The sequence below is a fragment of the Triticum urartu genome, chromosome 5A (assembly GCF_056163025.1).
Source record: "Triticum urartu cultivar PI428250 chromosome 5A, HENAU_Tu73, whole genome shotgun sequence".
In the NCBI taxonomy this organism is placed as follows: Eukaryota; Viridiplantae; Streptophyta; class Magnoliopsida; order Poales; family Poaceae; genus Triticum; species Triticum urartu.
Window position 1 is genome coordinate 484,803,397 of NC_141877.1, and position 14,494 is coordinate 484,817,890.

At 46.8% G+C, this 14,494-nt stretch overlaps 1 protein-coding gene across 1 annotated transcript; it reads right to left on the reverse strand.

Moving 5' to 3' along the window:
• Positions 1 to 4,042: 4,042 nt before the first annotated feature.
• LOC125507187 (uncharacterized) lies at positions 4,043 to 4,989 on the reverse strand. Its single transcript, XM_048671850.2, has 2 exons — positions 4,542 to 4,989; positions 4,043 to 4,439 (listed from the first exon to the last, which is right to left on the reverse strand). Exons 1-2 carry the CDS (start codon positions 4,974 to 4,976, stop codon positions 4,386 to 4,388), a joined length of 489 nt encoding a protein of 162 aa, XP_048527807.1. The 5' UTR covers positions 4,977 to 4,989; the 3' UTR covers positions 4,043 to 4,385.
• Positions 4,990 to 14,494: the final 9,505 nt, after the last annotated feature.

The window sequence follows — 14,494 nt, forward strand, 5'->3', positions numbered from 1 at the left end:
TCATCTGGGTACCAGAGATTACTAGATAAAAAAAGGTTTCCTGATGATAAAAGAAAGGTCATGCCGAAGAAGGGTGAAGTGGTGAACAGAGCACCGATAGTTCAGAGCAGCAGATGAAGGCGGCTAATTTTTGTGTTTTGACCCTTTTTTAAAACTTAATTAAGATCTAACCTTATTTTATAAAAATTTCAAGATCTGTCCCTTTTACTATCGTCAAGGTCCATGACGATAGGCTAAGACAGGCTACCGCCAGTCAATGACGGTAGCAATTGGTCAGCGTTAAAACAATGTCTGCCAAGTAGAGAGGCCTACGCATAGCTGACGGCGGTAGCCTTAGCTACCCTCCCGCCAGACTTGATGGCGGTAGCCTCCATGCCATCGTTTAATCAACCTCGTTGTGGTTGATACAACATGCATGCTGCTCTTTGTTTATTGGCATGCATTCGTGGTATCTTCAATACACATGCATATGCATACTACATAGTTGAATATGCTATATAGCATAGTGCGGATGAGAAATGGGACCCACCGTCTTGTGAATTGCAGCACACGCCAATGATTCTCCATAAACATGCATGGTACAATCACAATTGCTAAGAGCAGACCCATTTCGTTGGCGCGTGTCTATTTGGGTCGCCGCGGACAGAAAAACAGGCATAATACACCGACCCAAACCAACGCATGTCAGCCTTTTCGTCCGCTTGCCGACCCATTTTCGGCCCAAATTTGAGTCTCATTTACGTTAGTGCGGACAGTAAACAGATTCTCTTCCTGGCCCGTCAGTTGGTGGCACAGTGACCACCATTTCCCTCCACTTTCGCAAATCCCTCCCGCCCGCTCGTGCTCCTGGCCATGGACGATGACGCGCCAACCCTTGATGCCGCCACCTCCCTCGCCTTGTCCGACCTCATCACCTTAGTCGCCTCTGCGAAAGGCAAGCCCTGCGCACCCCGCAAGACCGCGTCCGCCCAAGAAGAAAAAGTTGACGCCCGAGGAGCGGGCCGTGCAGTCAGCGAAGAGGAAGGACCGAGGCACGCGCATGACGCAAGGGATGAAGTGGTGGTCGTCGCCGCCCTCTTCGCCACAGCACAACAGGAGAAAACCAATGCCCGAGTCGCCGCGGCAACGAGGGAGGCCCTGATCTACCTTGGGTTGAACCCTGGCCATCACGGGCTCATCAGCGCCCCGTGGCCGCGGCCAACACAGGCTCATCAGTGTTTCCTCAAATGGTGCTGCCAGAGTCGCCGTGTGCGTCTGCCACACAGCCGATTCCTGGCTTCCACGTTTATCCGCAAGTCTCCTGCTTATTTTTGTTTGAAAATATATTTTTCACTAAGAAATAAATAAGTAAACATAAATAAATATTTTTCACTTAGAAACAAATTTCTGGTGATTTCTATTATCAATAATAAGTTATATATTATAGTTTTTCCAAACGAATATATGACACACTTGTTTATTTCCAGCAAAATTATCAAAGACCTGTATAAACCACGTAGAAGTTGTTAAGAATTATTCATGCGTATATGCCTTCAGTTCTCACACATGCTACGCTAGAGAAGATATCATGCAATGTAAGCAGATGCATATGTGCTAATATGCCAAGGTGAGATATACTTCTGCTATGTACGCCACGGTCCAGTGGGCGCTGCAAATCACTAGTGTGCTTAAAGAGTGGCAGAGAGGTTATGACCCAAATCGATGCAGCCACACTTGCATGCATGCACGACCAGACTGTACCTAACAAACGTAGTTTTAGTGTTGATCAATTGCTACCGTCATTGACTGTGGCGATAGCCTGTCTTAGCCTACCGCCGGATACGGTGGTGGTAGAGAAAATGTCAGATCCTGATTTTTTTTATAAAATAGGGTCAGATCTTGATTAACTTTTTAAAAAATGTCAAAACATGAAATTTTGCCGTTGGAGGCAGCATTCAAGCCGGGCGGGGGCAGCGTCCTCGGAATGCCTATCTGATAAGACATGCATGAAACCCGGAGGGCAACAACAACATTCCCCGTGAAAACTGAAGCTCCGTTTGATCCAAAATTTGGGCACTCTTCGAGAAGGGAAGTTCCACTGCTCGTTTCTCCGGGCCGCATGTTCTCCGGCCCTAAGATGAGGCCAATTCCGCCGCGCCATCTCAGACGGACGTCCGTTTTGTCCTGTTTTTGTCCTTTTGGATAGGAATTTGGGGTCGTGTCCGGGCCTATCCTGGAATGCGGTGGCCATGCAGACGCATCCCGGCCGCATCTTGTCCGCGTATTATTTCTTTGCAAATCTTTAACTTTATTTCATCATTCATTTTTGGTACATGGAAAATGCATCATCATATTTTGACTAGTAAAGCAAGGCCAAAGAAAACAATAAGCACAAGAATATATTTTAGAAGATACCCAATTTCCATAACTGCTCCCTTGGGTTGAGTTAGGGCCTTCTCGATGCACTCGTTGTTGATCTGTGGAGGAGGGTCGATCTGGCATCCTCCTTTCTTCTTCAAGCCAGAAGGCTCGATCTGGCATCCTCCTTTCTTCTTCAAGCCGGAAGTCGATGTTGCTTCCTCCTCACACCTAGTCTCGTGTCTAGCCTCTAATCTAGCATCAAATGCACTTGTCTCATTTACAGCCTCTATGCTAGCTAAAAGTGCACGAACATGTACTAAATTTCGCTCTATCAATATATCAATGTACTCTTCTTCTCAATACCAAAACTTGCATCCGTTCTACACAACAAAATTTGAAATTAGCACAACTAGTTAAATCTAGAGCACAAACCGAAGCTAAAAAAGTGCATACCCCATCGTTTAAGCACTTGATGAACACCCATCTGGGATGTTCCGGCGTTGTAGACACGCGGCGCACGACCATCCTTGGGCAGTGGTCGCACTTAATGAGTGGCAACGGTGCGCCGGCGAGCTTTTGGGCAAGCATCGAGCCCGGCCGACCGCCATTCGTGTATCTGCCGGCGGACCGCCGACGGTGCAGATCCGAGCGGCTAGAGGAGGAGCCACTGCCTGCATGTGGCCTTGCGGCCCTGCCAGGGCCTTCCGCCGAGGTGCCCGGCTAGTCCATGGCGCGGTCCGGCCTCCCACAGCCGGCCGAGCTCAAGACCGACCGGATCCGCCCCAAAACCGGCCGACGGGTGCGCAAACCAGGTGGCCGTGGTTGGGTAGCTCGGCGGCGCCGAGGGGAAGGGGTTGGGCGAGCTCGCGTACGAACTGCACGGCTGTAATGGCAGCGGCGGCGGCGGCAGCAGCGACGGGAAGAGTGGGGAAGAGTGGAGGGGGTGCGGTCGGAGGGAGAGAGGAGGCGGATAGAAAAAGGCCCGTCTTGTGCCACTGACGGGCGGGACAGGGGAGGACACGCGCAGACGACCCGCATGTCCGCGTGGTGTCCGTTTCACCCTAAAAGCGGCGCAAACTTGGGCCGCGGATGGGTCGAAAGCGGACACAAAGCGGACAAAAGTCCGTTTGCTCCCGCGTGTTGGACCGTCTTTTTTGTCTCTTTTACTTCAAACGGACGGGGCTGGACAGGATAGGGTTGCACGGTGGAATTAGCCTGATAGAGGTGTTGTTTGCACCTAGCTAGCCAGACTGGAGCAGTAGGTCCAAGTCGCAGCTGCACCCACGTAGCAATTTTCTCTACCATGCCAGTTCTCTTCTTGACCTATCTATGCCAAGAAAAGACACAAGGTAGAGTAGATAGTTACTCTCTCTGCGGCAGACACACGCACCGCTGCGACAGTGTATGGCATGGCATGGCATGGCCGATCGAGTTGAGTTGAAACAAAAATGGTAGGCACGCGCGAAGAAGCCAGTTCACAACGACAATTATCCAACTCCAGGAATCAATGCGGGTACCAGATTCACGGGCCCACGCCTACTGCTCCTCATGCTCATGCAGCAGCCGGACGAGCGTGCGGGCTCCGGGCTTGGGTGCCATCTTTCTGAATCTCGGATGACAAACTCGTTTGCACATCAAAATTGGTCCGAAGTGATTTCTTTTCAGGTTGACAGATACTCGTATAGTAACATAAAAATAGTATACCAACGTGCTTGCTAGGCGCAATACAAGATGTTGCACTCAATATGTTATCTTACCCACATTACACAAAAATAAGGTACTAGAAATTTGAAATTTTACTAAAATGCCTAGATATCTTTACCAGCATTACACAAGAGAGTAGAAACTCGAAATGTTACTAGCAGTCAGCTGGTTTTACTGCTAACCATTTTGACACAAGCCAAGGCATACGCACAAAACACTCGGAGAGAGAACTTGACAGAAGTATAGCAGTATATCCAAGAATAAGGGCAAGTAAACACTGGAGATGAACACGAACGCAGGACACAGCATCCCATCGGCGCGACCGGCACATGTCTCGGGGTTCAGGAGGCGACGCATGAGTTGAGCCCCAGGCATCCCATCCACATGCTCCACTTCTGCATCCAAACAAAGAGCGGTCAGCTCCAACAATCACGACAAAAATTAAAGAAACCAATTCCGGCAGTAACTGGACATCCTTTTCCGGGGGCCGTACGTACCTTCCTTGGCCGCCGGTGGGAGGCGGGCTCCGGCGATGGCGCCTTGTACAGGTCCTCGTCGACATGCCACACCTGGTACCTGCTGCCGCCGCTCTTGGCCGCGGCAGCGTCCGACGACGCCCTAGCGCGCTCCCGGGACACGTCGCCATCCGGCCGCCGCCGCCGACTCGCATGCGTCTTCTTGGGCGTGGGATTGCGTGGAGGAGGCGAGTACCTGAACCACACGTCGCTGCAGGCCTCCGGCTCCGGCGTGGCGTACCACGCGGCCGCCGCTGTCGCCTCCGGCTCATGGTGGTGGTAGTTGTAGTTCCACTCCCCGAACGCCGGCACGCGACGCCTCCTCGCCTTCAGGACCGGCCCTGGAGTTTCGAGGGCCCCAGGGCGGACTCCATGAGTGGGCCCAGCGGCCGCGGTGGAGGAAAAAAAGAATTCCATACTTTGATATGAAAAAAATTTGGTAAAGCCATAAACTATGATATATTTTCCCCTTGTAAATAGTACTTCCTCTATAAAAAATACAAGAACGTCTAAGTCACTACTTTAGTGATCTAAACGCTCTTAGAAATATAGAAGCATTTAGATCACTAAAGTAGTGATCTAAACATTCTTATATTTCTTTACGGAGGAAGTATATGATAATAATAGGTTGTGGTGCTTCAATAATATTGGCATCTAATTGCTTTAGATTATAAAGTAGTGTGATTCCAAAAAATAAATTTATTCATAATCTCCTTCTAAAATTTAGTTAACTGATGTGCTCATTTTCTCCTTGTTCTCTTCTCAGAATTAGATAAATGTTTTAGGCAATATATTTGTAAAAACAAAAAGAAGAACACCTCAACTTGGGGTAAATTAGCAGCAATAATGTGTGCTCCAACACTGGTGTGCTCTACAACTATCCAAGTACAAAACGTTGAGACCACGTGACCAAGACCAGCTATCTCCTCAAAGAGTGCAAGTGTTATAAAAACAAGAATACAACTTAATTTCCATCCATCAGATTAAAATTAAGGGCTGAACGATTCATAAAATAAATTACCTCACTCGTTCGGGTTTTCCTCGCCCTAGGCGCAGTCGGCAGCCGTTGCAATGCTCCGGACTGCGGCAAAGTTTCACGGCATTGGGCCGCTCCGTCCTCCGTTTATGATGGGAAACGAAGCCATAGGCCCCGAGCTTGTGAATACTGCTATCGATTGGGTTTGGAGAATTGAAGAAGCAATCAAACTAACAACGACAGAAAGGTCAAAAGAAAAAAAAAACTGACAGCCATGGCTCCGCGCAAACACGTACATATACTTACAACCGATTCGTTATTCGGAACGAATTCAGCGTGTGCATTCTTTGGGCTTCTTATCTACATACATATCTTTCTTTTTGCGAGGAAAACTTCCAATCTATTCATCTTCAATCATGATAGTACAATGAATACTAGAAATAATAAAAATTACACTTAGATCCGTAGACCACCTAACGACGACTACAAGCACTGAAGCAAACCGAAGGCGCGCCGCTGCCATCGCTCCTCCCTCATCGGAGCCGGGCAAACCTTATTGTAGTAGACAGTCGGGAAGTCGTCGTGCTAAGGCCCCATAGAACCAACGCAGCAGAACAGCAACCGCCGCAGATGAAGAGTGTAGATTAAAAGGATCCAACCTGAAGACACACGAACGAAGACGAACGACAAACAGATCCAAGCAAATCCACCAAGCACAGATCAGCCGGAGACACAACTCCACACGCCCACCGATGATGCTGAACACATCACCGGAACGGGGGCTAGGCGGGGAGACCTTTATTCCATCTTCAGGGAGCCGCCGCCGTCTCGCCTTCCTGAGTAGGACACAAATCCTAACAAAGATCGAAAAAAGATCTAAAAACAGAGCCCTCCCACCGGCAAGGGGCGAGATCCACTCCGCCTCCATGGCCCTAAGGCCACCGAAGACGGGACGAACCGGCGCCGGCGCCGGCGGGAGGCAGAGTACCCTAGCTTTTTGAAGGGGCGGCTGGCTAGGTCAAAGAAGCGCGTGATGAGAGGTGTACTTGTACAACGATCATACATCTACATACATATCACGATGGGCCTCTCAGGCCTTGTTGGTTCTCCACTTGTATGGCTGTACCTCAAGCATATATATATATATATATATATAGCCTGGGTCGGGGCCCCTAGTTTGGCTGGGTCCTAGGCCGTCGCCCCCGCTGCCCTAGCCCAGGGCCGGCCCTGCTCGCCTTCTGCAAGAGTAAAAGATAAGAAACCACAAGTGTGGTTCATGGTGATCACTGCCATGGCTAGTAGTGATGGCACGGCCGGTACTTACCTCCATCTGGTTCAGCACGGCACAGACAGGGGAGACAGAATGAGCTAGAGAAGAAGAAGCGAAGCTGGGGCCGGTGAGTGAGTGAGTGGGGCTACGTAGCTAAGCAGAAGGGAATGGAAGCTCCTCCCATAGCTGGATGCGCGTGAATTTATAGCGAGAACCGGAGGAGCGACGCAGTAATAGCCACGCCCGAAGCTTGTCAGAACGGCCCGGTGCGCGCTCCGGTGTGTAGCGTTCAAGCGAAGAACCGGCACGGGACCGGCGATGTTTGGCGGGGGGGGGGGGGGGACGGCCGGCCGGCCGGTATGGAAGGCCGACCCTTGTCAGTACGCTCCCTCACTGTGGCCTGCAGCGAGGCGAGCTAGCCAGCCGGGGCGCGGCCGGTGTGGCGTGTCCGGTCGTGGCCCCCCGTTTGACGCGCGAGCGTTTACTGCGACGCATGCATCGGGCACCGTTTTCTTTTCTGGCTGCGCGTCGCGCCGGGCTCGCCCGTGGCCTGCAGCCGTCCTGTCGCGCCCGTGTGTTATTTCCGCACCATCATCACGGGCTGATTAGAAGATCTGACTGAGCATCGCGAAGCTGGCAATGTCCTGCTACCGACACGTTGACAAGATGGCTTCTACCGCAAGTTTCCACTATACTCCCTCGGCTCTTTTTTACTTCGCGTATTAAATTTATATCAAGTCAAACTTTACAAAGTTTAATCAAATATATATTAAAAAAATTACATTTCATAATGAATCTAAAAATATTTATAAAAAAATTAAACACGGTACAGACGCAAGCGCTCATACATACGCGCATACACCCACTCATATTAACGCACATACGTACACCCTACCTCTATAAGCACCCCCGAGCACCGGACAATGTCGTAGCTCAGTGGTGGCCGCGTCGATCGACTGGGGGTCTCCCAGCCGTTAATTGACCTCAACGACCAATGGTGGTGCGGAGGCAACCATTTTGGCCGGCAGATGGACACGGAAATGACTAGAATCGGTCGTGACATTCCAAGCTTCAGCAGGGGCGAGAACCGGCCGAAATTGGCATGGGGTGGAGACGTTAAGCGGCGGGGAAGTTTCACCACGATAGTTGAGTTCCTGCCAAGGTGTTTTTGTTTTTTAGGCAGCTAGAGGTGAAGCATATTTTCAACACTTGTAGCAAATTTGAGGCGCAATGTATTTTTTTTGTTCCCCAAAGTGCCCCAAATACAGTTTTTCGAGCACGAGCGCTATTTTACATCATTTATCAGAGCTGCTCTTACTGCAACCATGCTCTTTCTTTTTCACAAAAAAAAAAGCTCTTTCTGACTAACAAGGACATACTACTCTTTCCGATTAACAGAGACACACACCAAGTCGTTTGACGTGTGACTAGTCAGAGGAGACGTGGGCACATGTCCACTCAGGCTGCTGCTTGTTGCACACGGTTTGGTACAAGGTTTTCTCCAGGATACCATCGACGGCTTGTCATCCTTGGGGGGGGGGGGGGGGGGGGGGGGGGGGGGGGGGGGGGCTTGACTTTTTGCATTGGTTCCAAACTCAACATGAATGGCACATCCACTATCATTCTTATCACCGCCTGATCATTGGGGGGGGGGGGGGGGGGGGGGGCTTGACTTTTTGCATTGGTTCCAAACTCAACATGAATAGCACATCCACTATCATTCTTATCACCGCCTGATCATTGGGGGGGGGGGGGGGCTTAACTTTTTGCATTGGTTCCAAACTCAACATGAATGGCACATCCACTATCATTCTTATCACCGCCTGATCATTGGGAAAATCATAACTAGATCATCATAGACAACATCCGGCTCAACTTAGATGGACTATTCGACGCAATCAGGTCGAAGTCTAGGCAGTGGACATTGCTCCCGAAGGGAATCACACCTCTCGTTTAGGAGCATCGCATCGTGCCTAAGGTGTAACCTTTTGTGGTATTGTGTGCTTCCGGTGTGGCTTCTGTTGGCTTCTACTAACTATTATCTATCAACGCATCGAAATGCAAGGCTTTTGCATTTTCTCAAAGAAACAAAGACATGAAAGATTCTCAACTCTATGACGTCTAGAACATACAAAGAATATTTTCATGAACAAGAAAAGAAAGAATCTTTCTCTCCATGCCATTCCGCGTGTGAATAAATACATTAAACTAAAAACCATAGAAAATAAACAGCTAACAAAAAAAAACACCATATGAAGAACTATAAGACTGAATGACTTCTGATGCATGTGCAACACGCGCCCATGAGAAATGCCAAAGTCATCCATTAACAATAATGGAATTCCATGCAAACACCCACCCTCTTAAATATAACTATAATGCTCATGGCTATAGGCTAACTACGAGGACATACTTTTATTTTGTTATGAGAAGAAACAACATGATGTCCGACTGCAACTCAGACTTGGAAGTGAAGAGATACCCAATAAATTCAATGTATCTTAGAGCTCTCAATGGCAAGTTTGACACAGTTTCAACTCCATTGCACATGATGTCCGACTGCAACTCACCAAGCATATTGGTATTAAGGTTCTTGGAAGAATTATGACACATCAAATGGAGTAACAATGTGCAACAAGTATAAAGCATCATATGCGGGTGAATTTAAGATGGCATCTCACACAAGAATATAGTTTAGAAGACATAGAAGAGATCACACATGATTTGCAATAAACACATTAGTTTGTAACTCTCAGATATAACCTCCTAGCTAAACTAAGAAATCCATGGATGTTATACTCCTCTATCTGCATTTGGTACCAAAGAAACCAAACAGTAAGGATAGACAACCACCCAACCCGCGAACTAAGAACCAAGAGGAGAGCTCTCTTGATCATCTTCTTTTTTCTGAGATGGAGGTGGCAGTAGCTTGTGGGACATCATCCACATGGAAAGTTGAGCTAGAACTCGAACATGTGTCTTTATGTTTCATCTTAAATCCACACTTGATTTGTTCATGGACTCTTTTTAGCTTATGTTGAAGCTACAAACTTCTGTCAAGTGACTCCTTCACTTGAACTTCAGACCTAATAAATAGACTCATAACCTCTTTGGTACACTAGTAGAAAAAGGGCATATTGTCCCGGTTCGTAAGGGCCTTTTGTGCCATGTCCCTTTAGTCCCGGTTCAATCCAGAACCGGGACAGATGGGCCTCCACGTGGCCTGTGCGCGGAGCCCAGGCAGGAGGGCCTTTGGTCCCGGTTGGTGGCACCAACCGGGACCAATAGGCATCCACGCGTCAGCATTTTTGTGGCTGAGGTTTTTATTTTTATTTTTTTGAAGGGGGGGGGGGGGTTGGGGGTTTTGGTGGGTTAATTTAGGTGTTCCATATATTGTGTTAGCTAGCTATAATTAATAGAGAGAAGTGTCATCTCTTATGTCCGTGCTTGGTCGACGCTACGTACTATACATATGTATAGAGAGGACTAGGCACGCTAGCTAGCTAGTAAGCAAACGAAGGAAACAGAAGATCGTTATGAACATATATGCATACAGAGAGAAGTGATATCGACCGCCTCTCCTTCTCCGAGAGATTGGTCGAACAACAAGTTCTCGTATATCTATCCGACACTACCGGCTACATATATACAATAATTATCTCTTACAAATATAATCATACGGACGCATGGTCCACATAGTATTCTCCGTCTTCAGCGATCACGTGGTCAAGAAAGAATGCCGCCAATTCCTCTTGAATTGCTCACATGCAAGCTATAATTAATGTGCAACATGCACCGGGACTAAAGGGGGGCATTGGTCCCGGTTGGTGCCACGAACCGTGACCGATGCACCCGTTTAGTCCCGGTTGGTGGCACCAACCGGGACCAAAGGTTCTGTGCTAGAACTGGCGCAGTGCGGTGGGATGTTTAGTCCCACCTCGCTAGCCGAGAGGGGCTTGGAGTGGTTTATAAGCTCTGCCGAGTCGACCACTTCAAGCTCCTCTCTACTGCAGGCATACGGGCCTAAATCCACTGTCTGTGCATGTGGGCCTACTGGGTCTCCTGCGGGCCTGAATCCTGGCCCATGGTAGGGTTTCTAGTCGTATTCAGGCCATGGGGGCTCAGTAGGAGGCACTTTTTTGTTTTCTTGTTTTCTTTACTTATTGTTGCTATTTTTATTTTTTTCCAGTTTTTTTGTTTTGTTTTCTGCATTATTTATTTTCTTTTGTTTTTTGCTTTATTTTTTAATTCTTTTTGCTTTTAGTTTCAGAAAAAATTATAAACTTTCTGTTAGTGCCATTAGTTTTCAAATTTGAAAACACTTTTTTGTTTTTTTTCTTTACTTATTGTTGCTATTTTTAATTTGTTTTCCAGTTTTTTTTGTTTTGTTTTCTGCATTATTTATTATCTTTTGTTTTTTGCTTTATTTTTTAATTCTTTTTGCTTTTAGTTTTAGAAAAATTATAAACTTTCTGTTAGTGCCATTAGTTTTCAAATTTGAAAACACTTTTTTAGTTTTTTTTGCTTTTAGTGCCTATTTTTTCCAGTTTTTTTGTTTTGTTTTCTGCATTATTTATTATCTTTTGTTTTTTGCTTTATTTTTTAATCTTTTTGCTTTTAGTTTTAGAAAAATTATAAACTTTCTGTTAGTGTCATTAGCTTTCAAATTTGAAAACACTTTTTTTAGTTTTTTCGTTTTCCTTGTTGATTTATTTATTTTATTTTGTTTCTACTTACAACGAAATACTTATTGTTGCTATTTTTATTTTATTTTTCAGTTTTTTTGTTTTGTTTTCTGTATTATTTATTTTCTTTTGTTTTTTCTTTATTTTTTAATTCTTTTTGCTTTTAGGTCAGCAAAATTATAAACTTTCTGTTAGTGCCATTAGTTTTAGAAAAATTATAAACTTTCTGTTAGTGCCATTAGTTTTCAAATTTGAATAGTTAAAATTTGAATTCTTTGAAATTTGTGTGAATCACAAGTTTGTGATTAACTTTACTAAAAAATGAACATAGATGCACCTATAGAGAAAATTCGACCTAAATTCATAGTTTTCAAATGAACTCTGAAAAAGTTGGCATAGCATACTCGTGTGTTACAAAGTTGGTATGGTATCATCATAATAGTTGCGGGAGAAAGTCTTCCCTTTTTCTTCGCTTGTGTCATTTGCTTATTGCGCCGTAACCATGGATAATCTTCATCGTTTATCAGGATGCTTGGGTCAGCCTTGACATTGAAGGGAGGAATTTCATGAAACTTTTCATAATCTTCAGACATGTCTGTCTTGCCCTCCACTCCCAGGATATCCCTTTTTCCTGAAAGAACTATGTGGCGCTTTGGCTCATCGTATGATGTATTCACTTCCTTATCTTTTCTTTTTCTCGGTTTGGTAGACATGTCCTTCATATAGATAACCTGTGCCACATCATTGGCTAGGACGAACGGTTCGTCAGTGTACCCAAGATTTTTCAGATCCACTGTTGTCATTCCGTACTGTGGGTCTACCTGTACCCTGCCTCCTGACAGATTGACGCATTTGCACTTAAACAAAGGGACCTTAAAATCATGTCCGTAGTCAAGTTCCCATATGTCCACTAAGTAACCATAATATGTGTCCTTTCCGCTCTCTGTTGCTGCATCAAAGCAGACACCGCTGTTTTGGTTGGTGCTCTTTTGATCCTGGGCGATCGTGTAAAATGTATTCCCATTTATCTCGTATCCTTTGTAAGTCAATACAGTCAAAGATGGTCCCCTGGACAACAAGTACAAATCATCACAAATAGTGTTGTCACATCTGAGACGTGTTTCCAACCAACTGCTGAAAGTCCTGATGTGTTCACATGTAATCCAGTCGTCGCACTGCTCCGGGTGTTTGGAGCGCAGACTGTTCTTGTGTTCATCGACATACGGGGTCACCAAGGTAGAGTTCTATAAAACTGTGTAGTGTGCTTGAGACCAAGAATATCCATCCCTGCATATTATTGAGTCACTTCCAAGAGTGCCTTTTCCAGTCAGTCTCCCCTCATACCGCGATTTAGGGAGACCTATCTTCTTAAGGCCAGGAATGAAGTCAACACAAAACCCGATAACATCCTCTGTTTGATGGCCCATGGAGATGCTTCCTTCTGGCCTAGCGTGGTTACGGACATATTTCTTTAGGACTCCCATGAACCTCTCAAAGGGAACATATTGTGTAGAAATACGGGCCCCAGGATGACAATCTCGTCGACTAGATGAACTAGGACGTGCGTCATGATATTGAAGAAGGATGGTGGGAACACCAGCTCGAAACTGACAAGACATTGCGCCACATCACTCCTTAGCCTTGGTACGATTTCTGGATTGATCACCTTCTGAGAGATTGCATTGAGGAATGCACATAGCTTCACAATGGCTAATCAGACGTTTTCCGGTAGAAGCCCCTGTTTGAAATATGCCCTAGAGGCCATAATAAATTGGTTATTATTATATTTCCTTGTTCATGATAATCGTTTATTATCCATGCTAGAATTGTATTGATAGGAAACTCAGATACATGTGTGGATACATAGACAACAACATGTCCCTTGTAAGCCTCTAGTTGACTAGCTCGTTGATCAATAGATGGTTACGGTTTCCTGACCATGGACATTGGATGTCGTTGATAATGGGATCACATCATTAGGAGAATGATGTGATGGACAAGACCCAATCCTAAGCCTAGCACAAAGATCGTGTAGTTCGTATGCTAAAGCTTTTCTAATGTCAAGTGTCATTTCCTTAGACCATGAGATTGTGCAACTCCCGGATACCGTAGGAATGCTTTGGGTGTGCCAAACATCACAACGTAACTGGGTGGCTATAAAGTCACACTACAGGTATCTCCGAGAGTGTCTGTTGGGTTGGCACGAATCGAGACTGGGATTTGTCACTCCGTGTAAACGAAGAGGTATCTCTGGGCCCACTCGGTAGGACATCATCATAATGTGCACAATGTGACCAAGGAGTTGATCACGGGATGATGTGTTACGGAACGAGTAAAGAGACTTGCCGGTAACGAGATTGAACAAGGTATCGGGATACCGACGATCGAATCTCGGGCAAGTATCGTACCGCTAGATAAAGGGAATTGTATACGGGATTGATTAAATCCTTGACATCGTGGTTCATTCAATGAGATCATCGTGGAGCATGTGGGAGCCAACATGGGTATCCAGATCCCGCTGTTGGTTATTGACCGGAGAGTCATCTCGGTCATGTCTGCATGTCTCCCGAGCCCGTAGGGTCTACACACTTAAGGTTCGATGACGCTAGGGTTATAGGGAAAGTATGTACGCGGTTACCAAATGTTGTTCGGAGTCCCGGATGAGATCCCGGACGTCACGAGGAGTTCCGGAATGGTCCAGAGGTAAAGATTGATATATAGGAAGTATGATTTTGGCCACCGGAAGTGTTCCGGGCATCACCAGTAGTGTACTGGGACCACCGGAGGGGTCCGGGGGTTCACCGGGAGGGGCCACGGGCCCCGGAGGCATGCATGGGCCAAGTGTGAGAAGGGACCAGCCCCTAGGTGGGCTGGGGCACCTCCCCACCAAGGCCCATGTGCCTAGAGAGGAGAGGGGGCAAACCCTAAGGGCAGATGGGCCCTAAGGCCCATGCCTGGTGCGCCTCCCTCTCCCCTCCCACTTGGCCGCCACCCCAGATGGGGA